Source organism: Osmerus eperlanus, chromosome 9 (assembly GCF_963692335.1).
Source record: "Osmerus eperlanus chromosome 9, fOsmEpe2.1, whole genome shotgun sequence".
NCBI lineage: Eukaryota > Metazoa > Chordata > Actinopteri > Osmeriformes > Osmeridae > Osmerus > Osmerus eperlanus.
Window position 1 is genome coordinate 11,259,592 of NC_085026.1, and position 21,900 is coordinate 11,281,491.

At 43.1% G+C, this 21,900-nt stretch overlaps 2 protein-coding genes across 5 annotated transcripts in view; both read right to left on the reverse strand.

Annotated features, from left to right (window-relative positions):
• Window positions 1-175: 175 nt before the first annotated feature.
• Window positions 176-8,009, reverse strand: LOC134026309 (interactor protein for cytohesin exchange factors 1-like). 4 transcript variants are annotated; one of them, XM_062468942.1, is made up of 11 exons: window positions 6,639-8,009; window positions 5,141-5,194; window positions 4,574-4,613; window positions 3,610-3,779; window positions 3,206-3,279; window positions 2,757-2,828; window positions 2,599-2,663; window positions 2,364-2,479; window positions 1,930-2,236; window positions 1,336-1,523; window positions 176-1,170 (listed from the first exon to the last, which is right to left on the reverse strand). In XM_062468942.1, exons 1-11 carry the CDS (start codon window positions 6,732-6,734, stop codon window positions 967-969), a joined length of 1,386 nt encoding a protein of 461 aa, XP_062324926.1. In that variant the 5' UTR covers window positions 6,735-8,009; the 3' UTR covers window positions 176-966. The 4 variants fall into 4 exon arrangements, with proteins under 4 accessions (XP_062324926.1, XP_062324927.1, XP_062324928.1 ...); XM_062468943.1 differs by having other exon boundaries at window positions 5,141-5,208; window positions 6,639-7,722; XM_062468944.1 differs by lacking the exons at window positions 5,141-5,194; window positions 6,639-8,009 and adding an exon at window positions 4,741-5,111.
• A 4,877-nt stretch (window positions 8,010-12,886) lies between these two features.
• The window catches only part of LOC134026308 (connector enhancer of kinase suppressor of ras 3-like), a 33,352-nt gene continuing 24,338 nt past the window's right edge, over window positions 12,887-21,900 (reverse strand). The window contains exons 5-13 of the mRNA XM_062468941.1: window positions 21,314-21,355; window positions 20,095-20,214; window positions 19,889-19,948; window positions 19,156-19,224; window positions 18,900-19,046; window positions 17,416-17,540; window positions 16,482-16,669; window positions 16,302-16,388; window positions 12,887-14,349 (exon numbers count right to left, since the gene is read on the reverse strand). Of these exons, the coding sequence (XP_062324925.1) occupies window positions 14,054-14,349; window positions 16,302-16,388; window positions 16,482-16,669; window positions 17,416-17,540; window positions 18,900-19,046; window positions 19,156-19,224; window positions 19,889-19,948; window positions 20,095-20,214; window positions 21,314-21,355 (1,134 nt within the window). The 3' untranslated portion in view covers window positions 12,887-14,053. The remainder of the gene's footprint in view (window positions 14,350-16,301; window positions 16,389-16,481; window positions 16,670-17,415; window positions 17,541-18,899; window positions 19,047-19,155; window positions 19,225-19,888; window positions 19,949-20,094; window positions 20,215-21,313; window positions 21,356-21,900) is intronic.

Below are 21,900 nucleotides of genomic sequence, written 5' to 3' on the forward strand. Positions count from 1 at the left end.
CACACACACGCACTGCAAGTCCCTAACGAGCGGCGACGGGTGGCCAAAAACAGACATTACAACAAACAATATTCATATCTCTTTCATGTTTGTACTGTCACTCACATGAGCCGCTAAATGTATTCCAATGGAAAATCCAGCTGTTAAGTAAACGGTAAAATGATACTTCCTAAATATTTTATGCATAAATGCATTCCTTTATTACTCTCTAATTACAGACACTGACAGAGCCCGCAGTATAAACATTTAAACAGAATCGTTGTAACAGGCTACATCACACTTTACAATTATTTACAATGTTATTTACAATGCTAAAACAATGTAGAAGATTCATCAAAGCTAAAACATACCCAGGCTTCATTATTCGATTATACTAGACAGGCAACTTGCAATCTTGTCCATATAACTGGTATTTGCTGCATGAAACATCTATAAATGTAGATATCACCAGCTGTCCTGAATGGTAACACGTGGACACATCAAGTTAAAGCCAGGGTACTTCCAAAGAGAATCGTAGCTACATAAGTCATAAGGTGGTAGTGCTCGTCTGAGGTGTTAATATAAACATACAAAGTCAGAACCTTGTTCAACGCTGTTATTTCTAGTACTAAAACACTTACTCTACAGAACAAAAAGTGTTTTCAAATGGAGTGAATGATGGATACATATTCCCAATATGTCCAACAATTCAAAATATCAAAGGAATTCATATTCTTCAGATAAAAAATGTGTCAATACAGCCTGAAAACATTTGTGTATCTTACTAAACATTTTTTATATCTCAACAGTAAAAAATAATACTCAAACATAAATTAATACACCAAAATGCTTGCACCATCTCAGCTAAGGGGAAAATAGGCTCATATAGATCAACTGTCCACATATGTGTCAACTTCAGGACCTTAGTGCTGGGTCCAGGCAGATTATGGCAGTGAGTCTGACGATCTTTATGGTTTCTAACAGTCTTTATAAACTGGTCTCCACCACTGGGACATAAATGGCGGCTGCTGCTGCTGGAGCATGTTCCTCTGCTGCCCTCTGGGGGCCATGGCTTTGACATATATCCTGCAACAAGGGGTTGTTGGCCTCTTTCCACTCCCTGAATCTGTCTGATGTCAGTTCAGGGTCCGCAAGCACCTGCTCAAGTGTCTGCAAGTCTGCTTCCTTAGACTGTCGATAGCAACAAGGAGGAGGAGGAGGAGAGAGAACATAGTAGAGAGAATGTATAAGCATTGTATGCACACTCAGAAACCATGCATCTACATTCTTCAGGTACTAAATAATGCTACCAAGTGTGATACTTGAAGATAACAGTTCCCATGCAGACAACCCTACCTTGAGTGTGCTGTTCAGTGTTCTGATGACGTGCAGTTTGTCGTTAATGGTCTGGTTCTTGCAACGCTTTATAAACGAGGCTCTGAAGTCCCTCTTGGTGGATGGTTTGCGTTCTCCAATTGGGGAGAGACTGGCCTGTTTGAGATGGATGTAGAGTCTCTCCATCTCATCTGAGTTGGTTTCACACTCTGGGAGTAGATGTATACAGGGAAGTGTCATTATGGTCTCCAAATGCAACCCCCCCCCACAAAATAACAGTACAAGAATAAGGTTAACACAAAAAAGTCAATTATTTTGGTTTCCTTGATTCTAGAATTAAAACTGTCCGTTTTGGTCCCTGCCCAATCCATAATTTGCAAGCAAACAAAACAGACATTTTCCTGGTCTTAAAAACAGAAGCTGTGATATTACGCAAGCAGGAAGTGTGGTGTGCTTGTGCTTCTCCTTACAAGTCTGATAACAGTCAAATGCCTCAGGCACTCTTCACAAGTAAGTAAGTCCAATTGTGGTTAATGGTATTATCCCTCTAGTCTACAACTTCTCCTACAAATTCAACACAGCAACAATTTATTCCTAAGTGTCCAGCATTCTTACCTTCTCCTGAATTCAGTGCTGGCACCTGAGTCTGACCCTCGGGAATGGCAGGGTCTTCGCTGGCTGCATTCTCCAGAGGCTCCTCTTCTTCTTCCTCATGTGGAGGGCCATGTCTGTGGACCTCGACCGAACACACCAGCGTTTCCCCGGCAACAGGGGAGGCCTGCGAAACAAGGTCCAGCCATGACTGCCGGTGCTTGGCCAGCGAGGAGGCGGAGCTCTGCGATGTCATGGTGCTTACAGGTGAGGAGAGGGAGCCATTGGCTTCACTGGGAAGGGGGGAGGAGTAAGGAGGAGGGAGAGTGCCCTGAGAGAAACACAAGTATTGTACGTCAGCAGTAGCCACAAACACCGTCTCTGAAACTAGATCTGAAATGTAATTTGGGAAGAATTAGTCATTAGTGATAGAGCAAAGTTAACTCGTGTCAACTGACCTGGCCAGACGAAACACCCACATCCATAGATTGATGACTCATCTCCTCAGAGTAGGGGGGTGGGGGGGCTTCCGTTGTCTCAGCCTCCTCGTGATCACTGGCCTCGCTGTAACACTCTTGACACACAAACGAACGCATGCACAATCAGTCAATGAAACTGTCAAAATCAACAGAATGGCCCATAGCTAATAAAACCAGTGTTCTGACTGATGTCTACACAAAGCGGAGGCCTTACCAGCAGCAGTGTTGCTCTCTGTTGACTCATACTGAATTGAAGCAAGTCCAAGCTTATTCAACCAACTGCAAAAAAATAAAAAATAATCCACTCTACTGTACTTCTAAGGCTTTGTTTACACAAACAACTCAGCAATTCATTGTTGTCATGTGACTTACATATTCATGTCCTCATTGCTCTCTGCAGCAAAGTAAAACATCATGACTTGTGGGTGACAGGCTTTGATGGCACTGGAAATATACAGGGGTTAGAATTAGACAGAATTGTATTAAAAGTTCCAAGATCAATGCTAAGATTACTGTGTAATATTAATTTACACTTTGACTGTAAGAGAGGAGATCATTCCAACTTGAAAACATTTACATCTTCAAGTTTATATTTTGTAGATTGTTGTGTTTAACCATTGAACAGTCTTTTTCTGTAAGACAGTGAATAGGTGATATTTGACAGTGAAACTACTTCCTGTAATTGTTTGAGGTACTACCACGGTTTCAGTTTGTGGTTATAAAACAAGATTTTTCAATCTCCTGTAATCTTATGTATCATTGACTACAAACAAAATAGCAAATGACAGAAAAATAGGACAGATATGAGAGTTCAGTCGTACTATTTCTTTTTGCACTCCATAGCTCTGTCTATCATGAAGTCTGTGAGGTTGATGTATCCTTCTGCTTTCTCTGCCTGAAAAACAAAAAGCACATTTTCGAAACATTCATATGACTGAAATATATGTATTTACTTGAAATGTTAAGGTTGTATTCAAATGCCTTCAAATACATTTTCACACAAAACCCTGGCTATATTTGTGTATCTATGACAGTAATCCGTAGGCATCCGTTTCAGTAACTCAGGAAGAAAACATTGACACATCTAGTTGCAGGAAATGACCACATGTCAGCCTGATTCCTTTCCAGCAGCGCTGAAGATAGCAGTGGAACTGACAACTGAAGCAATAAGGGCCTGTGACTGATCATGAGCTAGGCTAGCATTTAGCCTAGCAGAGGTACTCACCAGCTGGCTGGAGTACCAGTACAGAGATGTCTTCTTCAGGACAAACCAGTACTTCTTCCATTTCAAGCCTAGAAAGCCTTTGCCCTCCTTCTTTCTGTAGAGCCAACCCTGGTGGTCGGGCTGGCCCAGCTCTTTGACCGAGATCCTTCTCCTGCTCATTGTCACATTGCCTGCACATATACATTTGATACATTTAAACATTATATGCACAAGATACAATATCAGCTTTGTATCTTTTCAAACATCAGTTCTAATACAGTTTACTGTAGTTCACAAATGTTGGCTAGACTCATCAGTTGAAATGGTCCTTAAAGCACATATACAGTACAGTGCTGCACAACCCTGTTCCTGGAGAGCTACCATACCATGTAAGTTGTTTTCATTCCAAACCTGATCCAGCACACACTAACTTAAGCATTTTTTAGTTTATCATAAGTTGCTCATCATGAGAAGAGGCTGCATAGGAACAAATACAACACCCAATGAAGTAAGTATAGCGTAAATTAATTTATGAATCCACTTTTGATAACTCTACATTGTAAATAACCATGCTCACATCAAACCGCACAGCAGACACATCATCTTTACTCATTTTGACAGTGCCTACACAGCTACTGACACATATGACTATGCTACCAAACACAGCGAATACAGAAGCTCTTCAAGTTAAATTCCACCTACCTGTGTAAATTGATAACATTGAAATATACCCCAAGTCTTCCAAGAAATGTGTCAATATTCACAAAATAAAACAAGCCTGATCAGCACCAAATTAACCACAACCAGTATACCAGACGCTTGCTTTCTGTTGACTAAATGCATCTTCAACACAAGGCTCCATGCACTCTCATTTCAATGTGACTTAATACACGCCCACATAAGGGCAAATTACAGTCGGGGGCACAGCCACAGGCCCCCACAGACAGCACAGCAGCAGATAATAAGGACTGAGGTGACAACTTACCTCCTCTGGCTTTCCTTCTGGACTTCTGTCTCAGGGAAACCTTGAATAGTAGGAGGATAAAGCAGGTGGTCAGAGGATTAGCAGTTAGCAGATGCTATCAGGATTGGCTTGTTTATGACAGGACATTGGAGAAAGTACAGCCTGATAGAGTCCTTCTCTCTACTAACCTCAGTGCAGTTTTCAACAAAGTCTGACTGGAACATCCTGTTTCTCACCCCAAGTGTCAAATGCTTCTCTTTCAGCTCTCTCTGCCTCTATCTCTCTCGCTGACAGCATCCTCTTTCGCTTGTGTGCACCCCCTCCCTTCTCTCTTTCTCTGTCTCTCACAAAATATGTATGAGCACAGACACATGTATGTCCACACACTGATTGTGAGTCTACAAACAACCGTCACCTTAGTCAGCCTGCTTCATTTATGTCAATTGGCAGTAGCCAAACATCATAGCAGAGGCAGGCACCAGCTCAGCATATTCCAGAAGTAAAACAACTTATAAATCAAGAGCACAATAGACAGCAAAAGGAAAACTTCTGTCTTTTATTGTTTTCCTGCATTCAAATGTTACTTACGGGATTGTAGTCATCAGTAGCCATAGAGGGAGCCAGAGATATGGGGAAGGAAGCCTGTTGAAAGAGAGCTATTTCAGCTTATTCCTTGAACTCACAGTATCTAAACCAATTCTGCACATTGTAGCATGTGTATCTGTGTTGGTATAAACCTTTAAGTTGGTGCTTTCAACACACTGGCAGGATGTGATGTCATAAATAGAAATGTATCTGCCTGTGTATTTTTCCCCTTATGGGGCCAGCCACATGTAATCTACAAATGGAAACTTCCCTTGACATTCAATTCAACTCAATTTTAAAACATTGTTGATATAATCCTTCAGAGAATCTATCAAACCAAACTACAAATGTGACAATAGAAATAATTCTGTAATAATTTCCCAGTGAAGGCTAACCCAAACTGTCACTGTTCCTCAAAGATCAGTTGAGTGAGCGGAAATGTTGAACATGAACATTGTCATTCATGACAATGTTCATGTTTCATCCACTCATATGACATTCCTAACCCGGAATCCACCCACAGGTCTAGTACCTTAAATTTTCAATTCTTGATTTGAGCAGATATTTTCACCTTTAACCCTGGTCTTGACCAATAGCATAACCCAATCAATGAATTTATGTTGTGCCCATACTTTTCTGGGGATTTTAATATTATGACTCATATCTGAGCTTCTAGAGAGTGAGTGGCTAACATCCACTCATACATGGCCAGTAACATGGTCATGATGTGCTCTGCCGCAGTCCTTCATCTATGGGTATCAATGAAGGGAGAGTCACAGTCTCCATACAATTACGATTCCTCCGATGGTTAAAAAGTTAAGACCCAAAGTAGCATCAGGGGACACCACACCAAAAATACCAACTGCAGTAATGCTGTAATCTACACGATCGGGATGTGTCTCAAACAAACTAAAGTAAACAATGTCGCCCACTTCCAATCTCTTGATTTCAGTTATAACCACAAACGTCTCACTGCTTCCCAGCCTAAACGCAACCACTGGCTTGAAGTATTATCTCGCCTCCACCCATGTCTCTCATTATTCCTCAACACGTGTATTGTTAACGGAAGCACTGATGACTGTGGCCCCATGGCGGTCGCTACTGTTTCAGCTACTGGGTTGCACGTGTAAAGGAAACACTATGAATAAAGAATCCGATCAATTAAGTGGGGTTCAGGAAACTATATTTAATGTGAATGAAAAAGCACCTAGATTGCCTTGAGGACAATTGAGAGGGGAATAGGCTACTACTTATCAGATAGCCTAGCACAGTCCATGCTTCAACATTGCAATGCCAGACTGGCAATGAAGCAAATAGAAGCAACCGTGATTTAGGTTATTGACCTTAAATGTCTGTAGATGGATTCTGAAAGTGATTTAGCCTAATTCTGACTCAAATATTTAGCACTAGCCTCAAAATAAGTTCCCAAATTACATGTTTGTTCGATTTACATAGATTTGTTAACTAGGCCAACTTTGCTTTGTTATGAGAGTAAACATACCTGCAACCAAGTTCTGAAAACGCCGATTTTGACGGAAATGCATTGGCGTAGGTTATCCAAAACTTTAGTAAACATGACGTTTGGCTGCAACACCATAAACAAGAACTTCCCTGGGGAGTGACTCAGGCAGTGGCATTGGAGCGACACTTCGTATCAGTTTCTGTTACGGTGTTATGTATCATACAGTATGTAATCACAATTTCTCAAATAATGATAACGATTTTTTGTGGCAAATTGTACTGGCCACAAGATGTCACTTTCGCACCGCCTAAAACCTACTTCAGCCAATCTGAACGTTCCACACGTTAAAATCTAATTAAGTTTGTGAGTTATTTCTCCCACCGTGGCAACTTCGACCAATCATCTGTGCAAACAATTTCAATAACATTTCCATTACCAGGAAAATATTCCAATCTGCTAAACCCATTAATACAGTGATATAGTTTACAAAATATATTGATACGGAGGTGCTTCGGGATAGACGAAATAGACGAAAGAAGAAATTATGTTCACATCAATGTGAGAGTCCTGTAGGCCCACTTATGGCTTTCTGAGAGGAAATTTGAGAAATCGGAGCCTGCGGCATGGCTATCAACACCCCTCCGCTTCTACTGTGGGGAGCTGTAGTTCTAGCCATAACACAGTCTGTGCATGAGTGCTCTGGGGCTGCAGGTTGTGTGTGTAAGCAGGGCAGCAGCTATCTGCATCGTGAATCGGATGTGGCAGGCTCTCCCTGTGCTGGGACAGTTTGTGGTAACCAGGCACATTCCTGAATCTTGGAGCTGGGAAGGAAGGCTTCTCACCGGGCTTTTCATATCACATGAATCCCATAGCGATATACTTTCCCTGTCCTTCTTTCCTGACTTTCTCATTCTCTCCATTTCTGGTTTGTTTCCATCTCCTATTCTTACCCCATTCCCTCTCTCATATGCATATCAAGTAAACCTATTGTCCACACCAAAAACAATAAAACAGGGCATTGCCTTTTCACATGGATATATCGAAGGAATCAGAAGCTTCACACTCAATGCTGTTTCTGGTCTCCTCATTCTTTCTAAAACAAAAGACTCTGCATGTCACATTACAAAAGATTTAACAGACTGTGTTTTAGGTACATGCAAAGACTTCTCTCAGGGGAAATGAGGTAATCTCACCACAGCTCATGTGGGAGCCCCGTAGTCTTCATGAGAATGTGGATTGGTCACACAATTGTAGGCTAAGTCTCCCATCACGTTCCATGCTGGGAATTGTCACGGCACTTAGCTAATATTGCCCCTGGGTCTTGCTCTGGAGCAAGGAGGCTCTCACTGGTAGACACAGAGAAGCTATTCTTTGTGTCCATCTCACACTAGGCAAGGGGGAGCAGGGCCAGGGGGAGATGGTATCAGGTTCTCTGCTGCCCAGTGCTATGGGACTGCAGGGAGACTGGCATGGTCTCTTCTCCTCCATGCCCGCTGTAGGAAGCCTGTTTGTGGTAATTACCTATGTTCAGCAGTGCCACAACCCCTGTTGAGGTCATCGTGGACAAGTTGAGATACAGTAATTTGAGAGATATGTTAATCATGTGCAACTGGCTGTAAGTACACACATGAATACCAACACAGACACACTCACAGACACATATAAAACCCAATGAATATACACTGACACAAAACAAAAACAGAACGGCATTCATCTTTCTGAAACCCACCCTCCATCTGATCAGGTTTGGTACAGAGGGTTGGGGTCAAGGTTGTCTCGTTTGGCACAGTAATAAGTTCTTCATACCATCATCCAGTATACCAGTGATTTGTTCCCTTGTCACTATTGACTATGTGGTCATTTATCTGACCTCGGTGGAGGTGCTATGACCGCCATGTGTGACTGAGGGGCGGACATTAATTCATGGCACGCTGGGATCTTGGGGTGGTGGTGGGGAAGGGATCTCATGTCTCACTGCATGTTGTTGGTTAGGGCCAGGTAATTCAATCCCCACGTCTTGCCCAATAAGTACTGAATAGGTTTCCACAACTGCACATTCCAAAGAGGTTTAGACAGACCAATATGTCTCTATTGACAATATACTTTAGATTATCTGCTTTATTGTACCTAATAACTGATATGATTGACTTTTAAAGAGTTGCAGAGGATGACGTGTGTGTGTCCGTGTGTGAGAGAAAAACAGTATAAGATGTGTGTGTGAGAGAGATGGATAAGTGTGTGTAGTGTATAGGAAAAAGAAATAAAGGGATTGTCATGGTTGACAGAGGTGTAGAGTTCAAGGCCACACACATTTCTTGCATAGCAATATAGATATCTTTCTTGTTTCCTGTGCGTTTATGACCATGCACCAGAGCCTAGAGTTAAAGGGAGGGACCCAACCACTAAAGTAATCCAGTCTTCCCTTGAGTATATAACCAGTTGTTCTTAAACAACAACACATTTGTCCAATCAGATAATACAGAATGTGATGCACAAATTTGTTTTCCCACAATATGCTGAGAGAGAAGCACAATGGTTGCCACAGAGAACCGAAAAAGTGTGACATCTTTACTGTTCCTTATGATCTCACAATCCGCCCCCACAGTATGAGGACAGGATCATGGAGAGAGGTTCTTACCGCTTGGGAGAAGGACCAGGAACGGATGTGTGGTTGGCTGTATCTGGAGAAAGAGACGAACCAATTAGATCCCAGACAAATGACACTTGATCAAAAATAAACCAATGGCAGGGTCACCAAGGTGTCTAAATTGTAGTGTTAGTGTGATAATATTCACTGTCCACAGATAAAACCCTTCACAAGTCACAACAATGTTGCTTGTAACCCCCTTTATTGACCCCCTGCATTACAAAGGGAATAACCACTGAGGTTTTGAGGTAAATGAGGTAAAGCAAAACTTCCCAGACACATATTTAGTGCATCCTGAACTTACACACAGGCTCTCATTATATTATCTATGTTTCATTTCAGTCCACTTTGTAATTTGGCTCAAACAAAACCAACGTTGTGGATACTTTTGGAGGACAGACATTCTTCCTGTGCTCTGTCGAGACACTGATGATTGGGCAAACAGCCACAATGCTGTGGTGCTGAGCTTCACAGCAAAGCCTGCCTGACTCGAAATACATTAGATTTACGTCAGAAAACGTCTGGCCTCACCCTGCAATTTCAGAGTACAAAGTCATCTGGAGTTTGTTTTTTCCCTTCTGACTGATTCCTTAAATTCTACATTCCTCGTCAATACATCCATGCAGTTCACTGAACCCTTTAAATGTTGCTTTATGTTATCAGAGGAGATAGGATGGTTACATTTATGGCAGTCCTGTGTCTACCCATTAATATTTCTCATGAGGCACTTATTAACCTCTTAAAGCTGCAACATTATAAAATCAATTCAAATATGAGAAACAGCACCCCTAATTCTTGTCTGAACTTCTCTTTCCTCTAGCTCATGTTTGATTGAGAGTGGTTTCACCAAATAAGCCAGGGAGGAAGGGCCGCCTCGCCAAAAGCGAATTGCTGGAACAGGATTGCAGGAACATATTTGGCTGGAAAGTAGTGGGCCGCTCCAAAATTAGAAATTGACATTAGCAACACAGACAGCTCAGTTCCAAACAACTCTCAGAGGGCCTCATTAGCTTACCTAATATGTTTATAAGGGAAACTTATTTTTTTTCAACAATCTTACCTACCTTTAACCGTTTTTAGATGATAAAATGCGAAGAAGCTGAATTGATATGATACATCTAAATCTTGCTGTTGTGAATCAATGTAATTTTAAGTGCTTGCATTCAGGTTTTGTTTGTAGCAGTCAGAGGCTTTTGTCCGTACAGCAGATGTCATTCTTGTTCAAGAGTGTGACAAATAGTCAGAGATAGCGACAGGAGTAGAGGGGGGGGTCTTAAAATAGATGGATGGGGGTGGCGTTTAGTCATCAATCAACGCGTTAATGAGGGGACTCACCCCCCCACCCCCCCTCGGGTTGGTAAGAAAGCAAAGACCCCACCGGAAGGACGGGGGCGATCGCCGTTTCCTTTGACATCACCACCACAATGGCGAGGAGGGGGATGGGTTGGTCCTATTTATAGAGATTTATGAGGGAAGAGGGGCATCATGATTTGAAGACCGACATTGCTTTAATGTTGTTTTAACCAGTTTTGGTGAGAGTGGTTAAAGTACAGGGTTTATGACTGGGTTAGTGATACTTAAATTCGACCCAATGCAAAAGTAAGGTTGGGTTTGTTATTTCTATTCATTCATTCATTTGAAGAATGCTATGCTTGTGGATGGCATGCTATTAGATGTCAGGTGTATGGTTTAGCATGATGCTTCCAAGTCACCTGTCTGTTATCTTGCATTTGACACTGTGACACAGAGGATCATTTCTGACTGCATACTTTCCCTGGTAATAAAGACCAGGCCAGCAGACCTCTGCCCAGAACTGTTTGAACAGCCAGATCCTTCAGTGTTCTTGAAACATCTCACTTAAACCCATAGATCAAACTTGTTGAGTGCCATCTGTGGGAGATCTAACACACCTTAATTACTTTCAAATACTTTCAGGTAATTGATCTGTGTAATTGACCCAGGTCTGCAGGCCACCCACCTTACTAACCACCTTTAAAGAGATTCCTGCCTCACAGCTGTCTTTAACAAGGTGTTAGAGCCACGGGCATGTCCTTTCAATTAGCGCCATACACCAATGTAGATCTGAGGGGGGTTGGATAGGTATGGGGGAGAGCTTCACCATTCATTTTAAATATGATCTTCCTACAACCCATCTGATCCCTCAGATATGACCAGAACTGACTGTTTGTTTACGACCTCTCAAACCTCACACTCTCCAGACATTTCACCTAGTGTGGGTTGTTAGTGGTATGACTAGTGTTGTTTCCTGTTGGTTTTACAAGTGTAATACTGTAAGAACGATACACTTGTGATCCTGGATCTTTTGCTGTACTTTCTGTGTATACACCATTTGTACATCTGCTGAATGTATGAAACTATGCAAGTGCAAATGTTGTGTGACGTCATATAGCCGTATTTGGCCATACCCACCTGTTAATGATGTCACTGCTGGAGCGCCAGTTAGACACCTGAGATGGACACAGAGCGTGATGGGTTAACATATCCTCAATCCAGTATATCCTTTATCCAACACAGATGTCTATACTATATGGCTAACCATTGTCTATATGGCTCAAATCATCCAATTTTAGTTTTTAATTATGTTTTAACACTAGCAATATGCAGTGCATACCATAATGGGACTAGGTAACTATCATGTTTAGAGTGATCCGATGATGTTTAATATTAAGCTGAACGCTTCAAAAAACAGTATCTTCTCATTTAGACATGGCTAAATTGCCATTCCCCAAAGCTTTAGGAAAAAGTTAAAAGCAGTAAATATCACTCGACACATTCAACATCATTCAGTCAAATGAAAGCAAATCATTCAGCACAGAACGTCTTTCTTTACATTTCAGCATGCAAGACCTGTGGCGTTATAGGGAACCGGCAAGCGTGGGGGAAGGGTAAAGCAGAGCACAGGTTGTGTTTAGTTTAGGACCGCAGTGAGTGAGCACATGCAGATAAGTACAGACCACAGGCAACTATAGCAGGGTAGGCTAGGGCAGGGTTGAGGAGAGGAAGGGAGGGAAGGGAGATTAGAGAAGAGGCCCCAGTCAATTCATGCATGAACACAGAGAAAAAGTGCATTGGAGGGATAAAGTGAGCCAGACTGACGAGTTGTGGCTCTTAATTTTCATGTGGAAAAATTACTTTTGTCTTCTCAAAATGTCTTGAACGTCTAATAGTCTTTCAATAATCTTTTCCAACAAATATCTTTAAATCCCCCAAAAGAATTAAAAGACAGGATTGTATGTCAAGCAAAAGGATATCGGTACCGCATAATTATCTAAACCATACAGTTGCTTTCACTGAAAGTTCAGTGAGAAGTCTAGTTAGGGTGACAGTAGATTTACCTGCAGACAGAGAAAAGGTAACCCGAGCTGAGCTATCCAGTTTCACCATACACTTCAAAAACTAAAGTCAAGTTCACTCTGAAAGGGCAAAGCATATTCACCAACTGCCTGGAAACTGGAGTAATTCAGATATAATACATTTTTACACCAATGTGCTGCATGTCTGGTTGAGATTCCTATAATTTGTAAATCTATTAAATACCCCACATTCACAGGAATGCAAACCCTAAAACATATGTAAGCCTATAATATTAAAGGAAAAATAAAGACATTACAAACAAGCACTGGATTCAACTGTACCTTTAATAAAATACTATTCAAATTACAAAAGGCATATAAAGGTACAACTGTATTTCTATTGACATTTCTCTTGACATGTGTTTTTGTATAATACTGTCAGTCTAACTCTTGAGCTGTAACACCAGACAGATGCTAAATATAGCATCCTACGCTAACCATGTAGCTAACGGAGAAGCGACCTAGCCAGTAACTCTAAAGAGAGCTCTGACACATCCATGGTTCAAAGGGCTAATTAGTGTCAAACTGCTCTGTGTGCGCGTGTTCTGATCACAGAGCAGCCTGTCTGCAAGCTTGACAAACGAGGCAGTAGAAAGAAGCAGGGAAAGCAGAGTGCATAGATTTGCTGTGTACCCAAAGTATTGGGGACAAACCATGTCACCTCCCTTCTATACCTGGCAGTGCAGCATCAACCTGTCCCAGTGACAGTCCACAATAGTATAATGCATAGTTAAAGAGGCAACCTTTGGCAGTGTGCATTCAACTGACTAGTACAAAGGGCGTTACATAAGAAATCAACAGCTACAATCAAATAATGGTTGAATAAAACTTAAGGTGTTTTTTTCCTCTTTCATGATAATCTATTTGAAGCAAATGTAGCACAGCACTTGAAACAGAGCAATATTATATTTATCTAAAAAAGGAAAAAAAACACTGGCTAGTGAAACTCAAAAAACAAGGAGCAGAGAGAACCTCAACAGTGACACGAAGGTATAAAAAATGTACAAAATAAACCGTACAAGGCCTTCCGGCCCTAAACCTGAATCATTCCTCCTGTCTGTTCATAAAAATACAATTCCTTTTGGTAAAACTACCTCCAAAACACACATAACAAAAGCTCCCTACAAACTGAAAAGTCCTTCCTTAGTTTCTGTGAAACATTCCTGATTGACGGGGCAGGTTTGAGGTGGGATTGGCACCTTAGGGAGACTGAGGGCAAGGTTAAGGGTCAATGTAACACAGTGAGTTCTAATGAAGCAGGTTTGGTTGAGGAGGTGTGGTAGTTGTAACAACAGGTAGGTAGGTGGGTGGGGGGTGGGGGGTGAGGTGTGAGAGAGAAGTGTGAGCCCACTGCAAAACAGCCAACAGTAAAAATAGGCACGGAGGAAGACATGAGACAGGATACAGGAAGCCCAAGGGCAGGAAGCGCATCATCAGTGAGTCAATAGCTTAAGCCGCGTGATCCAACTGACCAGTAGCGAGGGCTCGGCTGGCGGGCGTTTGGTAGCAGAGGCTACTGGGGTCTTTTTGCCGGGGGTGTCCTGGTAGGGGATGGTGGCGCTGTTGTGCAGGTCTGCGTTGGCCAGGTAGAGGCTGCCCCGGATGTGGTCCACACCCCTGACCAGCTGTCGTTCCCCGGCTGGCCTGTAGGGGTGCGCTGCTGACGATACCTCCTCGGCGATGGTTGGGATTCGCTCGTTGCTCAGGTATCTGTACAGGAGGTCTTCACCTGCAGAGCACACACACACACACTCAGGGAGCTAGTCAACATTATCTGTACCAGAGTTACAATGTGCCTGGACAAGTGGGCAGCATTTGCACCATCTATCTGCACTACTTACTACTGTTCCTTACTTTAAACATGGCTTATTTCTCACTTTTATGTAAATATATTTATGTTCTTCCTTGAGTTAGTTACCTTTCATATTCCACTTAGTTACATTTTATATGTTATACTCATATCTTAAGCTGTTTGAAATGTTGCTACTTAGTTGATAAGAGTTAACTAAGCTGAAGACTTTGGCTTTGTTTTGACTGAGAATCAAGAAGTTGCAGGTTCTAATCCCCATCTGCAAGTTTCTCTGGATAAAAGTGTCTGATAAATGACGAATACATCAATTATTGTTCCATTATACAGTAGATGTTAGACATCAAAGAAACATCAAACATACAGGTAGCTTACATGTTCCTAACCTAAAATGACCTCCAGGATTCACTAAAGAATGGCTATAAAGCATAAAGGAAGACATTTTCTCTATTGGTTAGGTTGACCATGGAGAGACAGAGGTCTGCATAGGCATCTGGGCCAATTAAAGAATTCTTCCACATCTCACTGCAGAGTTACTGGACCACCAGAAGAAACACATTGTTTGAGAACTCTGTGCATAGCTAGCTCTGCCTCTGAGCAGACCAAGGAGACCAACGTGTAAGACTAGAGACATTTTTTTACAGTAGCTATGAACCAGGTGAGGAAAAGCAGTGACGTTATCAGATTTGACAGTCTCAAGGCAACATACAGAGCAGATCCTATGTTTCGGCAAATGTTTCTGGTCTCTTGCTAAATGTATGCATTGGATCATCTGATTCTATGCAATGACATTTCTGGTGGTTAAGTTGTAATACTGCACGTGACCTACACAAGCGCGTAGGTTTGGTCTCAGCTTTGGTAGGGACACTGACCCCCCCCCCCCCCAACCTCATCACCAACCTGCTCTACATCTGTAGCTTCAGAGTGCTGTTTTTCCTGCACAGTAATTCATCAATTTAATACAGACACTAACCATGCTTAGTTGACTGCTGACATTGGTCGAGATTACAGGGATAGCCATATTACTATCCAAGGGATTATATAGGCCTACTTATTACCAGTTGATATCACTTTTAAGTTGCTAGCCTGCTGGTACTAGGCTAAACTAGCACGGCCCCATTATGTGGGTAGGTTAGCTTTATCCTTCTGGCTTCAACAAGACCAGCTGCTGCTAACACACTGGTCGAAAGATTGCAGACGCTAGGGATAGATTTAATACAAGCAAAAGTGACATGCTACACTAACAACTTTCAAAACATGTTTCCATTGTAGAATGGGTGGCGATGTAAGCTAGCAGGTTTGCACTGTGTGGGTAGTTTTCCTACTAGCTAACTAACAACGACCTTGATAGCTACTTACTCTCTGGGTGGTGAAAAAACTTCTGATACATCTTTTCTTTTTGGGTGACATTTTCCTATCTACAAAGCACAAAAGGGTAAAAAATATCAATGCTGAGACCAAACAAAATACTAATGAGGCTTTATTATTTCCTGGCGTATTTAGTAGTTTACCGTGTCACACTACTGACAGCTCTCTTTCTGCAAGTCAAGATTTACGAAGTGTTCCTGACTGCCACTTCAGCCAATTAAATTACATCATCTTGTCTCGCAGGCTCGAGGGCGCATTGGATAACTTGAACATTTATTTTTCACTTTTCTGGGCAACGAACAATAATGCTAATGAGTTTTGCAAATATATTGTGCAAAATATTTTTGGGGAATCGATCCAAATTACAGTACAAAGGAGTTCGCTAAAATATTGGTGGGGACAATTTTGTCATCTTAAAATATTGGTGGGGACTAGTACCTAGCGTCCCCCCCTAAATCTACGCCCATGGACCTACACCTGTGTGTGTCTGTGTGTGTTTGAGGTACCTTTCCGTCCTTGTGCAAAGGGCCTGGCATAGGGATCCCCCACTCCGAGGCAGGTGTCCACGGGCATAGAGAGAGGACGTTGCTTCCCTAAAAAGCAAGAGCAGGATGAACCAACGCACATCCTTCCCCGATGAGGAAAATGTTCCCCCTCCATTCTGTGACTACTGAGATGGTACGGACCACGAGATTGGTTGTGCTCCCTCATCCTGGGTTGTACCACGTTGGCCTCGATAGGGTAAACCACAGCCAGCTTGTCGTGGTCTCTGACGGTGAAGCGCCTGCGACCCTCCAGGTCCAGGAAGGAGTTGGGTGACTCTGAACCCTTTGGTTTCTTACTGATGCTGATGTATGAAGTGGTCCTCCCCTCTCTGGAAGGAGGACACAGCCTTTTATAACACAATATCACTTCAGTATGGGTGAAAAGAGAGAGAACAGAGGGTATAGTGAAAGACCATTGTTCCTGTATGTGCCAATCCACTCACTGTAACTGTAGGCAATTACCGCCTTCAGTTATTAATGTTGAGCTAGTATCAACAAATGAATTTGAGTTTGAATCGGCTCTCCTCTCTTCCAAAGAGAGAGGAAGAAAAACAGAGGGGGAGAGAGAGAGAGAGAAGCGGAGCGAGGAGGCAGATAAAAGGCAGGCAGTTGCATAACGTCTGCGGCGTGAGTGAGAGGAGGACGGTGGAACAGAATGTGCTGTGGGGAGGTGTGTGTGTTTGTGTGTGCGCGGGCATATGATTTGTGTGTGTGTGTGTGTGTGTGTGTGGGGGGGGGGTTAACATCCAAGGGGCAGGCGAGCCATTAGAGGGACAGCTGAAACACACTCATTATCCCCCAGAACCTCAAGACCAGGGCCCAGTAATGTGGGTGAGCACCACTGAGCAGCTCACTGTAACCGCAGGTTCTAGCTGCCCTCTCACCTGGTCAACTACACAACTACTCACACATACTTCACAAACACCAGGGTCTCAGGTACGCCCTCGGGCTGCCTTGATATTACAATCGAACTTTGACAGAAACGGGGCATCAAGGATGCTGTATGTTAGCATGAATGCCATTTTGGATCATTGAAAGTGTTGGGTACTCTGTTCCTATGGCTACAACTACTCACCGTGGGGTGTAGGGCACTGAGGGAGGAGGAGGGATGTACAGGTCCAAGATGGCGGGCTTCTCCTTCTTGGTTGAACCGTTAGCCGAGCTGGCGGGAGACTGTGTTTTGGTCAGGGACGAGGTATTCTGGGAAAGACAAGACGAGTTTGTTTCTAACATGTCTTTCAGTGTTCTAAACATATAACAGACTTGTTGGAAAGGATACATGAGGCTCCCTACATATGTAAAGTCCTCTATAATAACCTCATGCCTATGTGATTTTGATTTTTTGATCTCATAAAATCCAGAATAATCCATCCTCCTTCCTTCCCTTTTGCACCAGTTCCTATTTACCACAGAATTCCCAACAGAGTTCCTGAATCCTAAATAAACTAAAAGATATGGGATCAAAGTAAAGAGATAGAAGAAAACCTTGCAATTCTATATATTCAAACTCCCCAGTAACTGGGGAAACAACGGTGTAGAACAGTCTACAAATCTTTCCTGTATGAATCACCTGTGTGTGATCATCTTTGTTCACCAACCTGGAGCCCATCTTATCAAAACCTGAGATGGAACACTTTGATTCCTGACACCTTGTTTAAACAAGGCCGAGCCGGACGAGTTCAGTGGATCTCTCCTTTATGACGAGAGATGCTTTGTTCTGCGGCGAAACCCACTCTGATCTGCTATCGTCTCATCTGGCCTTCCCAGGGTATAAACAGCCTCTGGAGGCATGACGAGGCGATGCCAGAGCCCATAGTTGAGACGGTTAGGGTTACAGCAGCCTCATTGTTCCTCCATTGAATCCCAGTCACCCAGCTAGGCCTCAGGTGCAAGTCAGTGGATAAGAACTATGCCAGGGCTAATTTGTCCACACTGGAATGAGAGCTGAACATGATCACACATTACATAACTTTATTAACATAGGATTTGTCTGGAGACTTGATTTTATTCTCCTTTTATACAACCCAGACACATATTTTGACCTTCTCAAAAAGCAGGTGCACCCAAATTGTTGGGGAACTATTGTTGGAGATGAAAACCTTGCGGGCAAGAGCAAATCAACACAACCTGGCCCTATGGGGATCCCCATCCAGACAATTAGATGGTGATCTGCATATCTCATATATTCACTTCTGTATCAGACACTCATATCCTGTCCCTCCCAGTCAAGAAGATTCCATCTCTGTAGACTCATCCAGTACTGTCTCTGACTGCCACCACACACACACCGTGACACCCTGGATGGAGTGACATCATCAGTTGTTTACTCTTCCTAGTTTGTAGAGAACAAGTCGACTTTGTCTTCCCAGGCAGAACACACAGGGTGGTTCTCCAGCCAACACTTGTCTGTGCTTGTTGTGAACTCAGAGCAAACTCCCTCTGAAGGGTTTGTTTGACAGTTGGTGTAGTTATATGAACTCGATGAACAATAACTCTGAGTTAGGACGGCTGATCATGAGATGATGGGGGTTGGAGGTGTGTGTGTGCGTGAGGGTTTACCTGTGCTACGGGGGGCTTCCAGCGCATGTTTTTGAGCGGGGCCGGGGTGAAGCCTGTGGTGCCTGTGGGTCTCTTCTTCAGGAGCAGCACCACACCTTTAGGGTCCTCCCTCAGTTTACACACCAGGTTCTTCAGCTGCCAGCCCACCTGGGAACCACACAGGAACACAACTCTTTGACGATGTCGTCCAAGCGGGACAACCAGGAAGTGTGATTTGAAGCGGTCACTTGATTCCCGACCGAAGGGTGGTGCTCACCACTGTTTGCTGATTGACCTGGATCACCTCGTCACCGGCGTGGATCTTCCGCGTCATATCAGCTGGAGACTGGGAAAGAGACAAGGAGAAGACAGAGGCAATTAACTACCACTGAACTACATAAAGGCATCATATTTAGAGCGTGCGCATGCTTACGCAATTTAAACTCTTCACGAGTTTAGTTGTAAAACGTTCTTATTAAGCCAACTATTCAAACCATACACAATATATATCTAGACAGATTCTTACAAACACAACGCCCTCTCTAAGAATGGGTGGTTGAATTGGGCGTGCAAACTATCAAACTGAATAATGAGTCACGATTTCATGATGAATCCAGGAGCACGGTCCACGATTAACGAATGGAGGCGTGAGAATCCTCAAACTGTGGCAGCGATTGTGCCGTTGGCCATTAGTCACCCTGCCTGAGTGGGAGGTTCAACGGTGTGGCAGAAGTCTACTGGGATTCTCCAGACACACTTCTGAACTGTACATTTGGAGTCTAGATGTATGATGATGAATACCTGATTTAGTGTTCTACAATTGCTTTGAGCATGGGAGGATAGGATCAGAACTACCCCATTAATGATTTGTGAAGATGCCAACATGGACCGAACTGAAAAGAACTTGACTGAAATTCCACCAGGTTGCTTCTAGGTGCCAATCAGGGTTGACTTCACTAATGGATCCTTTCAGTCTTAACTTGAGAGAGAGAAAAAAGAAGCCAACTTACATGTTCTGTTGTCCCTGTGATGACGTGTAGACCATCATATGTAGACTTGATGTACATACCCTAAAGGAATTTGATTTAACATTTGAAAAGAAAACCATTAAACTCTCAATTAACAAGCCAGATCATTTTAAGACAAACCAAAAGGCTTTGAACTTGTGATGTTAGAAAGTTGTAACATCGGATTTAAGACTCCCAGCATTCCTCACCAGTCCCTCCCCAGGTTTAATGTTAGAGAGCTGGACTTCATCCAGACACGCTGATTGGCTCATCAGAGGGTCAGAGGTTGTCCTCACAGTCTGGTCACAGATGCTGTTCAAGACCTTGGACTGCAACGAGAAAAAAACAAGAAAGAAAGCCGTCAGCGACTCAGACAAAAGCTGACCGAACCACAAACGTGAAAACACAGTCTCACAACCCTCTGCCCACTTTTGACAACAGTGTGTGATTCCACAATAGCAAATGTCCAATCAGACCATGAATCTAGCCCTCGTCTTCTCAAGAAAGTGTTGTGTGGCAGTCTTCTGTGTGACAGAGGAGGGGTCACATCAGTCTTATACCCCATCTGCGGTCACTCACACTGAGGTGATTATTCCCATGTCCCAGGGGTAGGACCAGCATGGGTATGAAGGGTCAGGGAGTCATTAGAGTGCCATTAGCTAGGTCTTTAGCTTTGGAACCTCTGGGCACCCCTGACCCATAGACACACGCACACACGCACACACGCCATTAAGGACAACCTAAACAATTTGTCATAATTAATGGGGGCCTTTTTGGTGACGTTTTGATGAAGAAAAGGCCTTTTCTTCTCGGATAAAAGTAACAAGCGGCGCACTTGAATGTCGCTCGCCACTCCTACTGATGCTTCCACGCAGACATTAAACAACCTTGCATTAGAGCAAATTCTGTGTTCTATTCAATTTGAGCATATTAGGCGTGACTCACACTTAAGGCCAACATTAAAAACCAAGAGGGGGGAGCGAGGGGGAGAGACAGAACAGAGGCACAGAGAGAAAGAGACATTCAGATAGAGAGAGACAGAAAGAAACAGAGAGAGAAACAGCCAGACAGAAAGACACACATACAAAGGAGAGGCCCCTGCTAATCAGTCAGTCACTGGCCGCGGTGGACAGAGTGCACCGAGTACAAACTGAGCCAGACAGGAAGTGCAGTGTCACTACTAGAAGTCTGGAAAGTGTCAGCAACAGGAAACACTGATGGATAGTGAGGGGGGTAAGGCAGGAGGGGCTCAACTAGAAGTCTGGGGGATCCTTCTGAGAGCCTTCACTTCAAACCCAGAATCGGTGCTGAAAGCATGTCACCTAATCTCCATGTAAAAGACGGTCGATTGACCCTAAACGTCCACGGTGACCTTTCTCTTGAAGTCTCTGGGAACTCGTACTGTAAGGAGAAAAGAGATATACTCACAACTTCCAGAATCTTCTCCTCCATGTCATAAACGGTGCAGTCCTGTGACAAAGAGGACAGCATTGTTAGATACTGTACATGCACATTCTGAACAGTAAACATCAACAGTCTGAAAGGGGCTCTTCTTCCTCTTAGGAAAGTAATCAAACTAAGTATAGGGGGCCCGGTAAATATGTAAGCAGATATGTAATCAAATACGTAAATCAGAAATCCGTATACAGCAGAGGAGGGAGATGGAAGGCCACCACAAATAAACATCTTTTAGAGTCAGATGACATCTCTGTCTGTTATGTTTATAAACTCAGTGGAGAGTGTAATTGCAGTACAGCTTAGCGTGGGGTTTACAGTAAACCATAGAGAAGTTTATAGACAGGCGCCTTGCATCTAGACTTACAGTACTCACATTTAGGACCTCCATACAGACAAGCACACAGAGACCTAAACACAGCATTCTTGCTTCCTCAAAGCAATGTCTTTGTGAGACTTCAAAAGATGCCAGTCAATACACATAAGTGACCTATGTGAAGGGCGTCTAATAGTATGCAAGTGGGAAGTTGCAACAGTTGCTGTCGTCAAGGGAAAGACAC